The 20,789-nt window shown below is 41.7% G+C and overlaps 1 protein-coding gene across 9 annotated transcripts in view; it reads left to right on the top strand.

Moving 5' to 3' along the window:
- Positions 1-162: 162 nt before the first annotated feature.
- TRAF3IP1 (TRAF3 interacting protein 1) overlaps positions 163-20,789 on the top strand; it is an 88,088-nt gene continuing 67,461 nt past the window's right edge. For 7 of the 9 annotated variants that reach the window (XR_012154393.1, XM_073306849.2, XM_073306848.2 and 4 more), the window contains exons 1-6: positions 163-341; positions 2,246-2,314; positions 3,037-3,198; positions 8,688-8,831; positions 8,955-9,455; positions 15,502-15,579. Coding sequence is in view for 8 of the 9 variants with exons in the window: in XM_073306849.2 (XP_073162950.2) it covers positions 219-341; positions 2,246-2,314; positions 3,037-3,198; positions 8,688-8,831; positions 8,955-9,455; positions 15,502-15,579 (1,077 nt within the window). In the remaining variant the exon portion in view is untranslated. Of the gene's footprint in view, positions 342-1,647; positions 1,771-2,245; positions 2,315-3,036; positions 3,199-8,687; positions 8,832-8,954; positions 9,456-15,501; positions 15,580-20,789 lie in introns of all 9 variants that reach the window. The other 2 variants (XM_078848035.1, XM_073306845.2) reach the window with 2 other exon arrangements.

The raw sequence follows: 20,789 nt of genomic DNA, 5'->3' as shown, positions 1-20,789 counted from the left end.
CCCTGTCCCGGCCCCGGCACGGAGGGGCGGGGCTGCTCCAAGAGCGGGGGGAGCCGCTGGGGGCGGGGCCCAGTAGGGCTCTTCCGGCCTGTTGCTAGGGCCGCGATGTGGGTAGTCACAGCGAGCTCGGCCGCTGCGCCTGCGCAGTCGTGGGCGGCGCGGTGCATGCCGGGAGGGGTCGGAGCCCGAGCCGGCCCGGCCGGTGCTGAGGGGCCGCCATGAACGGGGCCGTGGTGCGGCGCACGCAGGAGTTGCTGGGGCGGGTGATCCGCAAACCGCCCCTCACCGACCGGCTGCTCAGCAAGCCCCCCTTCCGCTACCTGCACGACGTGATCGGCGAGGTGAGGCGGGGCGGCCCCGCGCTCCGCGTCACCCGGTTGCTAGGCGCCGCCCCCGTGGGCCTGGCTGGGGGCAGCGCCCGAGGGAGCCCCCCACCCCGTCTCCCCTACCCGCCGCCTCAGCCCCTGCGCAGCGCCGCGGGAGCCCCGGCGGGCCCGGGGCCGGCGCGGCCCCCTCCCCGGCACGGTTCTCCAAGCTGCCGTCTCGAGAGTCTGGCTCCCGGCTGCTGAGGCCAAGGAAGGGGGCGTGTGGCTGGAGCCCAGCCCCTGGGGGCAGCGTCGGCCTGGGGAGAGCCCTGCAACTGAGGGGCTAGATCAGGGGCTGCGCCGTGCAGGGGGCCTGGGTTGAGTTCCCATCCTTCCACCGGCCTGCGGAGTGGCCATGGGCCAGTCCCCCGGGCCTGGGCTTGACACCTAGACCGTAGGGCAACCTAGCGGCAGGGCTCAGGGCTGTGACCCATTTCACACCCTGGGCAACCTAGTTAGGGCCACCTAACCCCTCCTGTGGACCCAGCATTGTCGCTATCTACCTGCTGCCCTGGGGAGGGATTTGTTACAGCAAGGAGAAACCCCCTCCGTCCCTGCAGTGCCATGCTTTTGCCTCCCTTTTCTAATGTGTGGAGGCAAGAGTTTTTGCCCATCTTCATCAAACTTATTAACAGCCGCAGATGAAAGATAGTGCCAAAGTCTAAAGTAGTTTTGGTCTTTAGCATTCCAGTTGGCCTTTAATACTACAGGAGATGCTTGTTTGCAGCAAACCTTGTAAGAGCAACCGCTGCTTATGAGTAAGGCTGCGAGTTTGTGATGGAAGTCACGGATTCTGTGGCTTCTGCAGCAGCCGGTCCGGCTGGCCTGGGGGCTGCCTGAGGGGCTTGGGCAGCCCCTGAGCCAGCCACACCGGCTGCTGCTGGGGCAGTGTCAGGCCCCCTCCCTTCCCAGCAGCAGCAAAAGTTTGGGTGCGGGGGGTTGGGGAGGGTGTGAGGGCTCTGGGTGGCGCTTACCTTGGGAGACTTCCCAGAAGCAGAGACATGTTCCTCCCTCAGCTCCTAGCTCTGTGCGCTGCCTCTGCCCGCAGGCACGGCCCCAGCAGCTCCAGTTGTCCACATTTCCTAGCCCATGGGAGCTGCAGCACTTGGGGCATGGGCAGCATGCGGAGCTAGGAGCTGAGGGAGGGACATGTCACCACTTCTGGGGAGCTGTGAGGAGCTGGTTAGGGAGTCTGCCAGCCCCACCAACCTCCCACTCCCAGCATTAGCGGGGGTCCTGGGCTGTGTGCTGCTCTCCCACCCCCGCCCCTGTGCCTCCACAGCGCCCCCAGGCTGCCCTTCTGAGCATCCACAACTCCCACTGGAGCAACGTAGCAAAAGGCACAGATATGTTGCTACTAATGAATGTCTACTATATTCTCTTCTGACAGATTTAATAAAAGGAGGTAAGCACTCCTATATTGAAAGATGTTCACAGAGTTTATGCTTTTTTACCTTTCTTGAAAGAAAAATGGATTACTCACTAGAAAATTTGAAATTCTCTGAACTCATAGTCTGTGCATGTCCACAAAGAAATCAACCACCAACAAGTTAGGCAGTAACAGAAACAGAATAAATCAAGATTGTAGTTAAAGCATAGAGTCTTGTGGGTCCATGAACCTTAATTTCCTATTAAAAAAAAAGAGTGGATGCACAAATCTTCCATACTGCAGAGATGTAATAATTGACAAGATTTTGAATGGCTTATTGAAACACATTACATAAGTGATCATTGCAATAGAGAAGATCTTTAAAACTGCCCCCAAAATAATTCAGCATGAAATAGTATCTCTCTAAATGATTGCAGGAAGCTCAAAAAAGTTTTTTTCAGAAGCTTTCCAGTATTTTTTAGTAATTTATTGCATTTCCTTTGCTTTGAAGGTAATCAGAGTGACAGGTTTTATGAATGGGCTTTACACAGATTTTGAGATGAAATCTGATAATGTTAAGGTGGGTATGAAATTTCCTTATTTCATGTTGGAATTCTTTATAACTTGCCATCAGGTACTGTCACTTATTCATGTGTCACTGAATTCTATTTACTATGGCAAACCTACACTCTTCTAAAGCTAATATTGTCAAGGACTAGTCTCAGATGCTGCCTTTTTTAAAGTGTTGTGGTGATGTTTGCATTGTGGTAGTGCCCAGTCACTGATCAGAACTCCACTGTGCCAGGCACTGTACAGATACAAAACAAAATTGTTGGAAAGATACTTACCTCTACAGTTTTTTAAAATTAATCTGTTTAATATGTAGCTCAAGAAAATAGAACTCAATGTCTGCACATCTTATAATGTACATGAGATGAACAATGATTTGCAGTGTTGCTGTAGCTGTTGGTCGCAGGATAAGAGAGGCAAAAGGGGTGCAGTAGTATCGTCTATTGAACCAACTTCTGTTGGTGGAAGGCACAAGCTTTTGAACTTCCTCAGGTCAGGAGAAGGTAACTAGAGTGTCCAGGTTAAACTGCCCTCTTCATTTCTCTTACAATTGGAACTTCATATTTTAATTTTGGATTACAATAACTATCCATTATCAAAATGCTTATTTCTAAAATGAAAATGATTTGTAATAATAATGGATAATTTCATATAGGAAAGTTTGTGTAAATATGCTACAAATCAGAGGTTAAATAGACTTTTAATAAAGTATAACGTTAATTTTTTTCCCAGGATAAAGATGCCAAAATCAGCTTCCTCCAGAAGGCTATTGATGTTGTCATAATGGTAACAGGGGAGCCATTGTCAGTGAAGCCAGCACGTATTGTAGCTGGGCATGAACCTGAAAGAACCAATGAGTTTCTCCAAGCAATTGGAAAATGCTGTCTCAATAAGGTATGATCATACTGTCAGTGATTCACATGAATGGTTCCCAACCTTTTCAGTCCTGTGGGTGTCTCTTGTTAAACATAACCAATATGTGATTCATAGACTTCAAGACCAGAAGAGACCATCATGGTGACTCGTGAGCCACATGTGGCTCTTTTACAGTTAAAGTGAGGCTCCTGGAGCCCTCCACAACCCTCCATTCTTCGTCTACCAGACTGTGAGGGGGGGGAGCTCAGGGCTTCTGCCCTGTGGTGGGGCTAGGACTTCTGCCAGAGACGACTGATGCCTGCTGAGAGTGGGGGCACACATTGTAAAGGTTTTCCCCCCACAACAGCTTGAGTCATACCCCCTAGGCACACCCTCTCTCTTCCCCTCCTTGGAGTGGCTCTCCCTGCAGCTCTCAGCTGCTGACTGCTGCCTCTACCCAAATCGCAGCTTCCAGCTTGCCGGCTCCAGCAGCTACCATATAGGGAGGGGGCCCGGCGGCACCATGTGACCAAGCGGGGCCAGCAACCCCTGGCAAAAATTGTGGGGGGAGGATGTGACCCCATGTGTCTCCCTCCCACATTGCCTCTGGCTTCTGCCCAGTGGGTCGGTCTCAGGGCTTCAGCCCCGCGGGAAGCACCTGCCAGGGCTTCAGCCCCATGGGGTACACGTGCCATGGCTCAGGGCTTCAGCAGGAGTGGGACAAGTGCCTTCCATGGGGCTGAACCTCCAACACCCCTCTCTCTGCAGGGCTGAACCCCTGAGCTTGGGCAGGTGCCTCCTGCAGGGCTGAAGCCCTGAGACCCCCTTCCTTGCAGGGCTGAAGCCCCAGCAGGTGCATCCCATGGGGCTGAAGCCCTGAGCCCCAGCAGGAACTCCCCAGCTCTCGAACTTCTGAAGATTGTTGTATGTGGGTTGGAAGTTCAATAAGTTTGGCCACCCTGATCTAGTCTGACCCCCTGCACAGCACAGGCCATGGAACCTCACCTACCCACTTCTGTAAAAGACCTTTAACTTCTGGCTGAGTTACTGACATCCTCAAATCATGGTTTAAAGACTTAAAAATTCAGAGAATCCACCAGTTCAAACCAGCCAGTGACCTATTCTGCAGAGGAAGGCCAAAAAAACCCGTGTCTCTGCCAATCAGCCCTGGGAAAAAATTCATTTCCAACTCCAAATATGGCAATCAGTGACACTGAGCATGTTGGCGAGACCCACCAACCAGACTCCTGGAAAGAATTATCTGTAGTAACTCAGAGCCCTTCCTATCTAGTGTTCCATCTATGGCTGTAGGATATAAATGCTAATAGCAGTCGTGGACGGGCCAGATGCCATTGTAGGCAATCTCATCATACCATCTCCTCCATAAACTTACCAAGCTCGGTCTTGAAACAAATTGTTTTTTTGCCCCCCACTATTTCCCTTGGAACGCTGTTCCAAAACTTCACTCCTGTGATGATTAGAAACCTTCGTATAATTTCAAGCCTAAACTTGTTGGTGGCCAGTTTATATCCATTTGTTCTTATCTCAGCATTGTCCCTTAACTTAAATAACTCCTCTCCCTCCCTGGTACTTAACTCTCTGATGTATTTATAGAGAGCAATCATATCTCCCCTCAGCCTTCATTTGGTTAGGGTAAACCAGTTCAAGGTCCTTAAATCTCCTCTCATAAGGTAGGTTTTCCATTCCTTGGATCATCCTAGTAGCCCTTCTCTGCACCTGGTCCAGTTTGAATTCATCATTCTTAAACATGGGAGACCAGAATTGCACACTGTATTCCAAAAGAGGTCTCACCAATGCCTTGTAATGACAATGACACTTCTCTATCTCTACTGGAAATACCCCGCCAAGTGCATCCTAGGATTGCATTAGCCTTTTTCACAGCTGCATCACATTGGCGGCTCATAGTTATCCTGTGATTGACTAATATACCTCCGTCTTTCTCCTCTTCTGTTGCTTCCAACTGATAAATCCCAGCTTATAGCAAAAATTCTGGTTATTAGTCCCTAAGTGCATGACCTTTCACTTTGCACAATTAAATTTCATCCCATTTCTATTACTCCAGTTTTCAAGGTCCTCCAGAACTTCTTGTCTGACATTCCAGTCCTCCTTTTTATTGGCAATACCTCCCAACTTTGTGTCATCTGCAAATTTTATTAGCACACTCCTACTTGTTGTGCCAAGGTCATTAATAAACATGTTAAATAAGATTGGTCCCAAGACTGATCCCTGAGGAACTCTACTAGTAACTTCCCTCCAGTCTGATAGTTCATCTTTCAGGATGACTGGTTATGGTCTCCTATTAACCAGTTTGATTCCTGTATTAATCCCCATCTTCTCTAATTTAACTAATTTCTCATGTGGAACTGTATCAATACCTTACTGAAATTCAGGTAGATTAGATCTACTGCATTTCCTTTGTCTAGAGAGTCAGTTATCTTCCCAAAGAAAGAGATCAGGTTGGTCTAGCATGTTCAACCCTTTGTAAAACCATGTTGTATTTTATCCCAATTACCACTTACCTGTATGCCCTTAACTGCTTTCTCTTTCAAAATTTGTTCTAAGATCTTGCCTACAATTTAGGTCAAACTAATAGTTTGTAGTTTCCTGGATTGCCTTTTCTCCTTTCTTAAATATCGGTACTATATGAGCAATTCTTCAGTCATAGCGTACGACTCCCGAGTTTACGGATTCATTAAAAATCCTTGCTATTGGTCTTGCAATTTCATGTGCCAGTTCCTTTAAAAATCTTGGATGGAAATTATCCAGGCCCCCTGGATTTGATCCCGTCAAGCTGTTTGAATTTAACTTCTATCTCTGATATTGTGATTTCTACTTGCACATCTTCATTTCCGTTACTGATCCTGCCACTATCCCCAGGCTCCTCATTGGTCTTATCAAAAACTGAGGCAACGTATTCATTTATGTGTTAGGCCATTCCTAGATTGGCTGTAATCTCCACCCCATCCTCAGTGTTAAGCACTTCTTCTTTCCTTGTTTTCTTTTTCTTTACATAGCTAAAGAACCGTTTACTATTGATTTTAATTTCCCTTGCAAATTCCAGCTCTGCTTGGCTTCTGGCAATTCTTACTTGTTCCCCTACGCTTTCTGACTTCCAAGAGGTATCTTTCCTTGCGGATCCATCCCTTCTATTCCGCATAGGCAGGCTATCTGCTTTCTCTTAATAACCGGTTTGAGGTGTTTTTCCATCTAGTTTGGTCTGCAACCCTTCCTATGATTCCCCCCTCTCCCTCCCCCTTTGCTCAGGAGGTGGGCTCCAGATAATTCCTGCAACTTTGAGTTAAAGTGATTCCAAGCCTCTTTTCTATTCAGATCCTTGGGTTAGTCAGTGTAGTCCTCTTCTGTAACTAAGTCCCTTAATTTTTTTTTTTTATTTGCCCTTTTGAAATCAAGGACCCCAGTTGTTTCATCCTTCCGTTTAGTTTAAACTGATTCATGGATATGACAAACTATATGGAAACTCATCCACTATTTGTATTTACTCAATATATGAATTGTATTGTTGTGTTAACTGCAGCATAACATAACTAAAAGTACAGATGGCCTGATCCTTAACTGATGTAAAGCAGTGTAACTCCATGGAAATCAGTGGAGCTTTTTACATAAATTGAGGATCTGGCCCATGAACTTTGGCTGTATCATCACCATATTAGGTGAACATGGAATACTCTTCGGTTTAATTACAACAGAATCCACAAGCATTGTCTCAGTAGGAATTTCCAGATTTTCAGTGCACTTGAATATTCCTGAAAGAGTTGATGAGCATATCTTTAGGCACTTACTTTTCAAAATCTTTCAACCTTTTAAAATCACAAATGGAGGTGCTTACTGTAGAGAAGCCACTCTTTCCTCCGAGTGTACAAAAAAGCAGCAATGGAGACATTAGATCTCGTCTTAGTACCCTTGGAAACTCATGGGTTTTAAAACAGCTGTTGCCTTTAATATAGCTTGTTGTATTCCTGTTTTTTGCTTATAGTCACTGTGGAGCTTTTCAAATAAGACTAATCTTCTCAAGCTCTTTATCCACTGATGCCCTCCTTGATTATAGCCTCAGTCTGATCATTGATCTGAACAAGAACAGATGGACAGGCTCTAGTCTCCTGCAGAGTCCTTCCCTTTCATAAAAGAAAATACTATATTAATGGTCCAAAACACTTGGGATAATGATAGTGAAGTTTTTAAGGACATTATTATAAAATACTGGATTGTACATGAGGATCATTCAAATTGATTTTTTGGTAATCCAGTAGTTTTTGAAGTTCATATTGCATGCGAGCCGTTCCCATAGCTTTTCAGTAAATCAATTGTGTTAGATTCTTTCTTGTTTGAACTTAGGGAGGGAGAATCTAGGAAACAGGCTTTGGATTGCTTAGATAATGTTCTTGACCCCGAATTTCCTTGGGAATTTTTGACAAGATCCAGTATCCTGAAAGTAGTCTCAGTTGCCTGGGTATGGGGTTGAGATAATTATCCTATTTATTTTTATGATTGTGAAAATATCAGACTTGGTCTGTTGTGTGCAAAGGATCCTCTGGTCTCAGGACTGTTTAAGACTTTTCATGCCAATCTGATGCTCTTTACTGTTTCCGTAAATGTGGCAAATGTCACGAATGATGTTCAGATGCTAGTGACTGAATGTGAAAACCCACAAAAAGTCATCCTTCTCCAATTGTATACCAAGAGAGGATCAGAGTAGCTCAGGTGCCTGACTTTTCTCTCTATTGAGTTATCATGAGGGGCAAAATCAGTTCCAGTGATTTTAACTATCCAGTTCTCTTTCAGGAAGAGGAAGCTTGAGTAGCAAAATTCCTAAGGGTATGGTAACCTCAGTATATATACTCAGATCTTGGTATAATAGAATTCATGGTCACTGTTGTGCAGAAGCTGAGATCTGACTTTAGCTGCCACCCAATTGGACTGGTAAAAATTATTTGCTTAGTAGTTTTTCAAAGCTAGATCAAATTGAACTGGACACTTGAGGGCTTCTTTTAACATGGTCGCTAAATTCTGTTGGAAGTGCTCCTCAGCATCGGGTTCCTAGCATTTTGTAAAAAATGCATCTTTAAAATGAAACAGTTTGTTGGTTAAAATGGAGCCACATCAGAGTATATCTAAATGCAGCATTGTAGGGTTTGGAATATTTAGTGTAGCAGTCGTAATATGGTAGACACTTTCAAAATAATCCATGTTGCTATTACAGAGAAAATGTAAAAGACGAAGTACTGAGAATCATTAGCATTGGAAACATGTAATAGTAATAGAAAAAAATCACAACATATATGGATAGCTTTGGTGGATAGAGTCAAATTAAAAAAGAGGCACAAGAAAGCAGTTGACTTAAATCGGTGAATTGTCTTTGAATGAGAGGAGTAGCATAAAACATACGTGATTTCATAAAAATCATCCTGGGAACTACAGAATTAGAAATGCAGATTGCATTTAATAAAGTAACACAAGCTAATTTTCATTGGATTTAATCTTCTCTGCAGTTGTCCAGTGATGATGCTGTGAAGAGGGTGCTTGCTGGGGAGAAAGCAGATATCAAAGGAAAGCCTCCATCTACTTCTAAATCTCAAGATAAAGAAAATAGAGAATCCAGGGCAGAAGAACAAAAAAGCCATAAGGATAAAGAGGTGGGCTTTGCTGTGTTTCTGGGGGGAAATGGGCTACAACTAGAAATATTTTGGGGTGAAAAATACTGTGTAATGGAACTGGCTTGTGCTGTAGTTTAATATTACCTTCTACTCTATTTTTAGGGCAGAGGAGACAATGAAATAAAAGATAGAAGTACAAGCCGAGACAGAAAACCTAGCCGAGACAGAAAACCTAGAGAAGAGGTGAAAGAAGAAGAGAAGAAGCAAAGAGAAAAGGAAAGAGACAAGCATAAAGATAATGAGGACAGGCACAAAGACCTTGAAGGGGGCAATTTTAGAGAAGGTGAAAAACATGAAAGAGAGAAAAGCAAGAACAGAACATCCAAACGAGGAAGAGAAACAGAAAAAAGCAGAGAAAAAGACACAGGAGATCTGGAACGAGAAAAAGATCTGGAACGTGATAAAGGACGGGAGAAGGAAAGAAAAAATGAAGGAGGAAAAGAAAAGGAAAAATTGAAAGAAAGGGACAAAGAGAAGGGCAGGGACAAAGACCGTGAGAAAGACAGAGATAGGGGAAAAGACAGAGAGAGGGACAGACGAAGGGATCGAGGCAAAGTCGGGGAACGCTTGAAAGAACAAGGAACGGTTAAAGCAGAAAAAAAGGTAAAACAAACACTTTGTGGGGAAAAAAGGTCCCTTACTAATGTGCTCTGAGCCCTGTGGTATTAATGTTGAGTCTGTGTCTTAATATCATGTTTGCACATATCTTCATCTGGCATTTTTGGTTGTCTGTGGTTAATTTAATGATTCTTAAGTGCCTTTGTTTTCAAGCAAAAACCTACTTGCTTCATTAAAAGTAATGGAGACTCTTTCCTACCATCAAAATCCCTTTCCCTTCTTTTTTTGTAGCACTTAACATGGTCTGCGATTGTATGAACGCATATACACGCTATACCTTCAGCTGAATACTGCTTTGCAGAGGCAGCTCCAGGGGCTGTAGTGTCCTCCATGATCCTGTTTGTTGATGCTGTGTCCTTTGTACTAGCCTTTTCACAGCTTTTGTAAATGGCATCCAGCAAAGAGAATCTTGGAGCATATCAAAACCTTGAAGGTAGTGGAACCCCTTGCATCTCATTTGAAGCATTGTGTGCTCTAGCTAAGAGGATCTTGAGCATCTGAGTCCTGCAAGTGACCACATAACCAGCATCCTCCCTACAAATGGCAGCTGTTGAAAATATTCTTGTGGTATAGTGGAGTCCTTGTAGACAGTAGCAGCAGAGTCTCAGTAAAGAAACAGTCCTGCAACAGTTCAGATATGCAGAAGGTGAGGACTACTTTCCCTTTTATGTAAAATGATTGCTGAGGGGGAAGGGCTCTCATTATTAAACCGCAAAACACAAACCAATAGCTGTTGCCTCTGATTTATAACATAATTTTTCTCTGGGAAGCTATTGCCCATTCTGGATTGTCTACTTCTAGTCTTCAGTCAAGAAATCTTTCAGCTCCTACTACTGTATCAGGGATAAGAATGTACTCCGGGTTGCTGCTATGCAGGTGACTGTCTTTACAGGCCTGACTCTCTTGAGCTGAGGAACTCTTCTCACCAATAAATCAGTCCATGTAATTGCTAGTGGTAGATATCCTGATGTCTTCTGTGAAAAAAACAAAATTTGTGAAGAGAGTGGAGTAATGGTGTAATAATTTTAAATCTCCAGTTACATACCAACACCCTCTTTGAGTGCCATTATTGGAAATGTTCCCTCTGAAGTTTTTAAGTTTCTCCAGGAGGAATAACACATAGCAGTAATTCTCAAACTTTTTACTGATGTGACCCATCAGCTGAATTTTGTCTTTTGCCACCCACCATTACATATATGCACCTCCCATCCCAGCACTGCAACCCTGATCCCAGCCAGGTATGGAGGGATGCCCTGGAGGAGGTGGGGGATAGATAATGAGCCTACCCTGCACTCAGCCTGCAGAGGTGGCTCCTATCTCATGGGGCTGGCTCCATCATCCAATGGTTACACCACGTGTCAGGTTGCAGTGCTTGGAGAGGGGAGAAGTGTACATTTGCCTACGTCCTGTGACCCATCTACAACCTTCCCATGACCCACTTATGGGTAGAGACCCCTTGTTTGAGAAACACTGACATATGGGCCTGTTAGCACTTAAATCACCTAGTGGTAAAATCAACTGAATACTACTAGGTGCTAGAAAGCCTTGTTAACATCAGGCCTTTGTGGAAATCCCACCTCCCTCCGTGATACCTTAATTTGAGCCATTAGGTTCTGTATTGTACTTCCTGATAATCAAATTGGCATTGCTTTTCTGAATGGCAGTAGGGCAGTTAGTGTAGAAGTTTGGCCTCTTTGGCCTGCCTTTCTTGTGACTGGCTGTCTTTAGACTTGTTCACTTGGTTCCAGCTCTGTTCTTGCTGGGAGAGCTGAAAGGAAGTCCACCAGCATCAAGCCATTTCCTTCCTGAGGGGATATTATGTCCATCAGGACGTAAGGAACCAAAGGACATGAAAAGAATAAATTATTTAATTGCCTATATACCAATGAATATAAATACAGGAATTGTGGAAAATTTATATGGGGTGCCACGGGATACGAGGAGAAATCTATGGTCAGGAGAGTAAAGGACAATAAGGAGTTTTTTTAAAGTATATTAGGAACAAAAAGAATCCTAACAATAGTATCGATCCATTACTAGATTCCAATCAACATGGGTTTATGGAAAACAGATCCTGTCAAGCTAACTTGATAGATCTTTTTGATCAGATTACAAGTTTGGTTGATGAAAAGTAATAGTGTTGATGTAATAGGCTTCTGTAAGTCATCTGACTTGTAACGCATGACATTTTGATTTAAAACCTAGAACGACATGAAGTCAATATGGTACACATTAAATTGCTTAAAAGCTGACTGATAGGTCTCAAAATGGGGAATCATCATCCAATATATGCGTTTTTAATGGTGTCCCAGGGGAATTGGTTCTCAGTGCTATGATATTTTATATCTGTATTAAATCATCATTGATAAAGTTTGCAGATGACACAAAAATTGAGGAGTGGTAAATAATCGTGAGGACAGGTCACTGATACAGATTGATCTGGATCGCTTGGTAACCTGGGTGCAAACAAACAGTATGGCATTTTAATATTGCTAAATGTGAATGTATACATCTAGGAACAAAGAATGCAGGCCATGCTAACAAGATGAGGGACTCTATTCTGGGAAGCAGTGACTCTGAAAAAGATTTCGGGATGGTGGTTGATGATGAGCTTCCAGTCTGATGCTGTGGACAAAAGAGCTAGTGCAATCCTTGGATGCATAAACAGAGGAATCTCGATTAGGGGTAGAAAGGTTATTTTACTGCTATATTGGCAGTGGTGCAGCCGCTACAGGAATACTGTGTCCAGTTCTGATGTCCACAGTTCAAGAAGGGTGTTGATAAATGTAAGAAGGTTCAGAGAAGGGCCACAAGAACGATTAAAAGTAGGGCTATCGATTAATCGCAGCTAACTCACGTGATTTAACTCAAATTAATAGTGATTAAAAAAATTAATTGCGATTAATCACAGTTTTAATCACACTGTTAAACAATAGAATACCAATTGAAATTTATTAAATATTTTGGATGTTTTTCTATGTTTGGATGTATTTTCATATATATTGTATTCTGTGTTGTAATTGAAATCAGTGTATATTATTTTTGATTCTAAATATTTGCACTGTAAAAATTATAAATAAGAAATAGTATTTTTCAATTCACCTCATACAAGTAATGTAGTGTGCAGTCTTTGTTGTGAAAGTGCAACTTACAAATGTAGAAATTTTTTTGTTACATAACTGCACTCGTAAACAAAACAATGTAAAACTTCAGAGCCTACAAGTCTACTCAGTCCAAACTGGGCATTATGATGAAAAGCTTGTTTTCAGGATCAATAAAAATCAATGATTTAAAAAAAAATTAAATTTAAATTAAATACAGGTTTATATTCTTAAAACTATGGCTGTCTATTAATCACAGTTAACTCACACGATTAACTCAAAAAAATTGCGATTAATCGCACTGTTAAACAGATTACCAATTGAAATCTATTAAATATTTTTGGATGTTTTTCTACATTTTCAAGTATATTGACTTCTATTACAACACTGAATACAAAGTGTACAGTACTCATTTTATGTTAGTTTTTATTACAAATGCACTGTAAAAATGATAAAACAAAAGAAATAGCATTTTTTCAGTTCACCTCATACAAGTACTGTAGTGCATTCTCTGTTGTGAAAGTGTATCTTACAAATGTAGATTTTGTTTGTTACATGCCTGCGCTCAAAAACAAAACAATGTAAAACTTTAGACCCTCCAAGTCCATTCAGTCCTACTTCTTGTTCAGCCAATCGCTAAGACAAACAAGTTTGTTCACATTTACAGGAGGTAATGCTGCCCTCTTCTTATTTACAATGTCACCAGAAAGTGAAAACAGGCATTTGCATGGCACTTTTGTAGCTGGCGTTGCAAGGTATTTACGTGCCTGATATGCTAAACATTCGTATGCCTCTTCATGCTTCAGCCACCATTCCAGAGGACATGCTTCCATGCTGGTGATACTCGTTAAAAAAAATGTGTTAATTAAATTGGTGATACAATTCTCCCCCAAGGAGTTCAATGTCCCCTGCTCTGTTTTACTCGCATTCTGCCATATATTTCATGTTATAGCAGTCTCAGATGATGACTCAGCACGTGTTGTTCATTTTAAGAACACTTTCACTGCAGATTTCACAAAATGCAAAGAAGGTACCAATGTGAGATTTCTAAAGATAGTTAGAGCACTTGACCCAAGGTTTAGGAATCTGAAGTGCCTTCCAAAATCTGAGAGGCATGAGGTGTGGAGCATGCTCTCAGAAGTCTTAAAAGAGCAATACTCTGATGCAGAAACTACAGAACCCAAACCTCCAAAAAAGAAAGCTGCTTTGGATTGTTATTGAGCAGAACCCGTCATCAGCATGGGTGCATGTCCCCTGGAATGGTGGTTGAAGAAGGAAGGGACATATGAATCTTTAGCGCATCTGACACACAAATATTTTGCGACACCAGCTACAACAGTGCCATGAGAATACGTCACCTGAAAGTGAGAACTGGCAAACAAGAAGCGTGCAGCATTTTCTCCTGCAAATGTAAACAAACGTGTTTGTCTGAGCGATTGACTGAACAAGAAGTAGGACTGAGTGGACTTGCAGGCTCTAAAATTTTACACTGTTTTATTTTTGAATGCAGTTTTTGGTACATAATTCTACATTTGTAAGTTCAACTTTCATGATAAAGAGATTGCACTACAGTACTTGCATTAGGTGAATTAAAGAAATACTATTTCTTTTGTTTTTTACAGTGCAAATACTTGTAATAAAAATAAAGTGAACTGTATAAATTGCTGTACACTTTGTATTCTGTGTTGTAATTGAAATCAATATATTTGAAAGCATAGAAAACATCCACAAATGTTTAAATAAATGCTATTCTGTTATTGTTTAACAGTGTGATTAATCGCAATTAATTTTTTTAATCACTTGACAGCCCTAATTAAAAGATTAGAAAATGTGCCTCATAGTGATAAACTCATGGAGTTCAATCTATTTAGCACTTAACAAAGAGAAGGTTAAGAGGTGACTTGATTACAGTCTATAAGTACCTACATGGGAACAAATATTTAATAATTGGCTCTTCAATCTAGCAGAGAAAGGTATAATATGATCCAGTGAATGGAAGTTGAAGCTAGACAAATTCAGACTGGAAATAAGGTGCACATATTTAACAGTGAGGGTAACTAACCACTGGAACAATTTACCAAGGGTCGTGGTGGATTCTTCCTTAATGGCAACTTTTAAATCAAGATTAGTTTTTTTTCTAAAAAAATCTGCTCTAGGAATTAATTTGGGGAACTCCTCTAGCCTGTCTTCTATAAGAGCTCAGGTGATCACAGTGGTCCTATTTGGCCTTGGAATATCTGAATCTGTAATGGATCACACACTTGTTAGTTCTCTCTCAGACAAGGGACATATTCCCAGTCATTACTCCCTGTATGTAGTCTTCTCTTGTCTAGAACTCGTAACTGTCTTAAGATCCATCTCCTCATTGTCTTTCACTTCATCACTCAAGCTGTGGCTTTCTGGATGCAGGGTCCTGCTAACTTTCTCTAAATCTTTCCTAGCTTCTGTTTCTCTTCTGCTGCTTGCCATTTGCCAATAGTGACTCCAGATTAGGGGACATCTGGAGTGTGGGGACAGGTTAATTTTTGTGTGAGAAGATAATTTACAGGTACATGTCCCCCCAATCTGGAGGATTCTTTTCCCTCTGGGATTACTCAGAAAAGGTGACATTTTAAAAGTTTTAGTTGTTTATCAGTGGATGCATACTTGGAGGTGTGGTGCCATCTGGGTTTTTATACAGGCACTGCACTACACCAAAACCTCTATCAGAGAACTCCCTTTGTCCTAAGGGTGACCCTTACACCAGTAATTGCTTGGGGATATCTGTTAAAAGAAGACAGATAAGAAGAAACTTGCCTCATTATTACACTCAGCATTACTGTACATTGATTTTATCATCAAGTTTTTTCCTTTAGGTGGCTTAATGTAGGTCATTCATTTATATTAAGTATCTCAGTGGTTGTGTATATATAGCAGCTGTCTCTCTTCAGTCCACAGGAGCTGAGGATACTTTAACTAAGAAAACAGAGAGATCTTCTAAAGACACTAAGACTGAGCCAGATAAAGAGGTAAGTATTGCAAAGCGATACAAAGCTCTATCAAGCTGGCTATTTAAAGTGTCACATTTTAGAATATATTAACTCATATTGAGCTCTGGGAGTCTGCAGTGGAACTGGAACAATTTTCATAGTGTGGGGGCTGAGAGCCATTGAACGAAAGTGTAAACTCTGTATATAATGGAAACCACTTTAAGCCAGGGGGCCCTAGTGCCAGCACCTATGGGAGTCTGTCATCTGAGGATTGCTGTGATTTTTTTAAAAAAAATTTGGTTTAGGTTAATATAAAGTTGCAGGATGCTAAAGCAAGTATATTAAGGCAGTGTTTTTCAAACCATGGGTCGCCACCCGGTACTGGGTCGCGGCATGTAAGGCACTGGGTCACCTTGCTCTGGTCAGCAGCGCCGACCGGGTCGTTAAAAGTCCCATTGGCGGTGCTACCCAGCTAAGGCAGGCTAGGGCCTACAAAGGAACTGCAGAGAAGTTTAACTGTCCATGAAGAGACTGTCTGGTTGTGGTCACTGCATGATATCTCTATAACTCTTTCTATGGACAGTTTCATCCTGAATGATCATACATCAGTGACTCACAATGCGTATGACATTAGTGACTGTTTTCGTAACAACAACAGTCCTTCAGGGCAGATTGAATTTTCCTCCAGGGCAGATTGGAAGAGGCCCTGGAGGTTTTTCGCCTTCCTCTATAGCATGGGGCACAGGTCACTTGCTGGAGGATTCTCTGCTCCTTGAAGTCTTTAAACCACAATTTGAGAACTTCAGTAGCTCAGACATAGGTGAGAGGTTTTCGCAGGAGTGGGTGGGTTAGATTCTGTGGCCTGCGTTGTGCAGGAGGTCAGACTAGATGATCATAATGGTCCCTTCTGACCTTTAAACTATTCCGACGCTGCACTGCGCCCCAGTCTATGCCACCACACCCCTGGCTCATCGTCCCAATCTCTTTGCCCAGCCAGTCCCCGTTTTCTCTCCCTACGCTCCAGATCTGTTTCCACTCCTGGCTCCCAGTCATTATCTCTCTCCCCTCCCACCGTTAGTCCGAGTTTTACCAGCCTTCTTGTACCAATCTGCTCCTTTCCCTTTATGTGGTCTGGCTCCTGTCCCCTTTGCATTCAAGTCAGGCACCTTCCTGTTCCTTTCTGACTGGGCAGCAGCAGAGGGGATACTGAAAGTGCAGGAGAGACAGGCTCCCTGCTCTCAGTTCTGATGCCTGCAGTGTTTCAAACTGAATGGTTTGAATACTACGTTTAAGAAAGCTTTGTTCATTTTAGAAGTCTATCTTAACACATTTCATGTATAGTAAAGCTGTCACTTAGGCCTCAATTTGTTAACCATGCTTGTTTGAGATTAGAGTTCTAGACTAGATTTTGTGTGTGCTTCTCTCTTTTCAGAATTTTAATATTCCTTTTGCTATTTATCTCCAGATGTCAGAGTACTGGGCAAATTCCTTCAAATTCTTGCGTATTCTTTATTAGTGAAAATCTGTTCTGTCGCCAGCAAGTGGTGATGTCCTGGAATCCATAATACATTTTCTGAAATGAAAGTAAATATAGTATGAGCAGAAACAAACAGGAAGCATTTGGATAATATCTGGCTGGCAATCTTCAGTGTCTGTTGGAAGATGGATGCCTGCTGGTTATTGCTTATCACCTTGCTTGTGATCAAAGAAAGTAAAATTGTGTTTTGTATGTTCGTGGTCCAGATTAAGTGAGTAGTTTTGTTCTCAAGTGGGCATTTCCATAGCATGACTGACTTTTTAGATCATAAAGACAACTTGGAGACTTGTGACAAAAGCGGGGGACTCAGGCCGTAGGCAGACCTTCTGAAGCATATGGTGCTGTTTATGGGGAAAGTGGCTACAGAAGATGGATAGGTACGTCAGTTAACTGTAAGGCAAAACACATTGAAAAGGTCTGTCCTGTTTTACAGATGACTGTTGAAACTTTTGGCAGTAGCATTTTCAAATATCCTCTCATTTTTGGCCACATCTATAGCGTCTGTTGTTTATTGCTGCACAAGCTATGTTGCTCTGGAACTGATCATTTGGATCATCCTTTAAGTCACATCTAATGATGATCTTTCAGAGGAGAATTTCTACTTGAAGTTGGTCTGGAATACATATTAAAACAGTTTTACTGAATCAAAGAAAGCATAGCTGCTCTGAGAGAGACAAAGGCAGTAGTTCCACAGAGCTTTGTTTGGGAGTTTTCCATAAATATTAAAGTTCCAAATGACTCTCTTTTGATGGTGTCACTTATTCATGCTCCATTCATATAATGGAAGTCGTACGTTAAAATATACAATTTACCAGCCAAAATTCTCTGTCCTAGGACATTCCTTTGTGGCTGCAAGGGTTAGTTAGCATTAGCCAAAGTTGGTGGGACATCTCTTTACAGGCTACAGACCTCAGGTAGTAAGTCATACCATCAAAATCACACAAGTTGTAAGGACCTTGACAAATATCGATCTTTGTCTGTTGCTGTTATGCATCTCAAATGGTCAGTAAATTGTGGCTGTTAAACAAAACTTTGATTCAGAATGACAACTGTTTTAGAAGCAAATAATGGGAATATAAAAGGTTGGAGAGAGATTCAGGGAACTCTCCAAGGGAGATAGTAGCTCTCAGTGCATTGGAAATGAGCTGTATTTCAAGTGTTTACTGTTCACTTAACACAACAGTACATTCATTTAGAGAATGTGCTAAATGCTTTATATTGATATGCAGACATGAGCAAAGCCTGGGTCTATATTTAAAAAAGAAGCATAGCAATGTTGTTCTAATTAGGGTAACAGTACCCTTTGGAAGATTCTGGGGTAATGGGTGAATTAGAATTACGCCTGAGAATAGGAATGCTGAAGGGTTGTTTTTTTTTAATGTAGTGCCCAGTCTGTTGGACTTGATGATTGACAAAGGGAGAAGGGTATAACAAACTGCTAATACCTTACAGTACATGTATGAGTTGTATACCCTTTCTGTTGAGTGGGAGATACATTTTACCACAATGGCCAGTGAGAAATATGAGAAGTCCAGTAAGTAGACATTGGTCCAATTTATATCCCCATGAGACCCTGAATACTATGGTGCAAACACTAACTTCTCTTCCTCCCAGGTTATAAAGGTATATTCTCAGTATGTTACTTTTGTCCTTGAGTTCCCAGTTAACTACTTAGCCTTCAGACCACCTAGGAGTATAAAATCACTGAGCCAATGATTGGATCGTGAACACATCTTGTGTCCAGCAGTGTTCTAACCTCTGCCATGCCATTACTTTTGGCATGAGTTTTTTGTATGTCATGGTGACTTGAGGGCAGTGGAGCTCAGCGGAAGGGCTTTGGACATTGACAAAGGATTTTCATAATGTCTCTGCATTAAGTGTCTCGTTAATGTAGTGGTTGAACAGCATTGCTCACATGGATCAGAAGAGGGATTTAAAAGCAAAAGTGGCAATCTCTCTGGAGCATATTCTCCTCTTGATCTGCTAGATTTCCAACGATCAACATTACTTTTGTGCCTCTTACCACATAAATACAGCTATCGAAGGGGTGTAGCTGCTGATACGGAAGGCCTGAGAACTAGATTTAGATGTAGCACAGACTTTTTTAACCTTCCCAAACAAATACAAGTAAGACCTCACAAAATTTGCAAGTATTTGTACTTACTACTTGGGTTAAGTCTTAAATTAATTTTTCCAGACTAGTTTCAAATTGACTATAAAGTAAAAACTGTTGTAATGACTCCATTATTGACTGCTAAGGTCTCAGAGCCTCTGAATTTGTAAGAGAACAGAATTAACATACCTTTTTTTTTTTTTTTTAATCTCCCTTTGGAAAAAGTCAGATTGTAAACATGTGGCCTTTCTGTTTTTGTACATTACCACAGAGATAAAAATAAGCTATTATTTTTGCATCTGTTGCCATGGTGCATGTGTTGTACAAAAATGTAAAACCATGCTTTCAGTCCCTACCTGACGCAAATAAATCACTAAACCAGCTCTGTTAGAAGCCTCTCCACCTATTCTCAGCTTCTTCCCCACTTGTGCTAATAATTGCATCACCAAAAGTCAGAAGAATGCTTGACCAGACCAGATGTGCCCCAAAGGCTCTCAACCCAGATTTTGCTGGAATGCTAGGTTTTATTTTGCCTCTTGCATAATGTTATGAATGTAAAAAGATGGTAGTAATTAAAATAAACCACTTCATTATTACCTTCACTTTTGTTTATAGTAGTTTTATTTTGCAGTAAAACTCAATACTTCCTAGAGTGAAACCAAAACATTTCCTATCTTGCTATAGGTAAAATAACTGCAAAAATCTAATTGAATAAATGTTTATCAAAACCAGTTGCTTTATTCAATATCACCTGTTGTTCATTTTGTATAGTGACTTTTCTGACTGTAATATCTGTATGTTCTTGTTTTATTTCAAGCCTTCTGAAATTCTGAAGGCAGAGGTATGCGCCTTACTATTTTTGAGTGGCTCAAACTAGTTGTTAAATCTGACTTGCCCGTAGATTGCTTGCTTGTCCATAGGATGCCTGTAGTGACTAATGGCTCCTGGAAAGAGGTGAAGCAATCACATAATTGCAACCACCATTTAAAAATAACTATTTTTCACTTCTGTGTTAGGACAAAATCAGTAAGTTCTCTCTACTGTCTGCATCCTTAACTCCAACTGTGCTCATGAACATTACTAGCACATAATGGGGAAAATATACCCTCTAAATGCAAATTTACAGACCCTCCTCTAGCGTGTAATCTTCGCCTTCTTAATATTAATAGTGTCTCAAATTATTATCAAAGGGGTGCACTGTCTCCGTGCTTTCTTAGAAATTGATTCTAGCATTGTTGTGAATAGGAATATACAGTAGTTTGTAAGCATACTTTTCCTTTCTCCTATATTTCATTTTACTTCATATATGTCTTTTATGGTTAGTGTTTTCCTTAATGCATGGGTAGGGGTTCTATAGCCATGTATTTAAGTTATCACAGATGTAAGAAATATTATTGTGTGCTGTTTAGCTTAGAGCAATGTTCAGATTTGAAGGCGTATTGAAGCATTTTTTTAATAACCATATAGAAATGATCAAGATATGAGTCTGATTCATATTATGAGAATATGCATTATCAGTAGGGTTGGCAGTTATTCTTGGATGTAAAACACATGGGTTGTTAATTCATAGAAGCATTCAAAAGTCAGATGAGGGGGAAA

This window comes from Lepidochelys kempii, chromosome 11 (genome assembly GCF_965140285.1).
Source record: "Lepidochelys kempii isolate rLepKem1 chromosome 11, rLepKem1.hap1, whole genome shotgun sequence".
Classification (NCBI taxonomy): domain Eukaryota; kingdom Metazoa; phylum Chordata; order Testudines; family Cheloniidae; genus Lepidochelys; species Lepidochelys kempii.
Note: the sequence above shows the minus strand (reverse complement) of the source record. Positions and strands in the feature narration are given on the sequence as shown.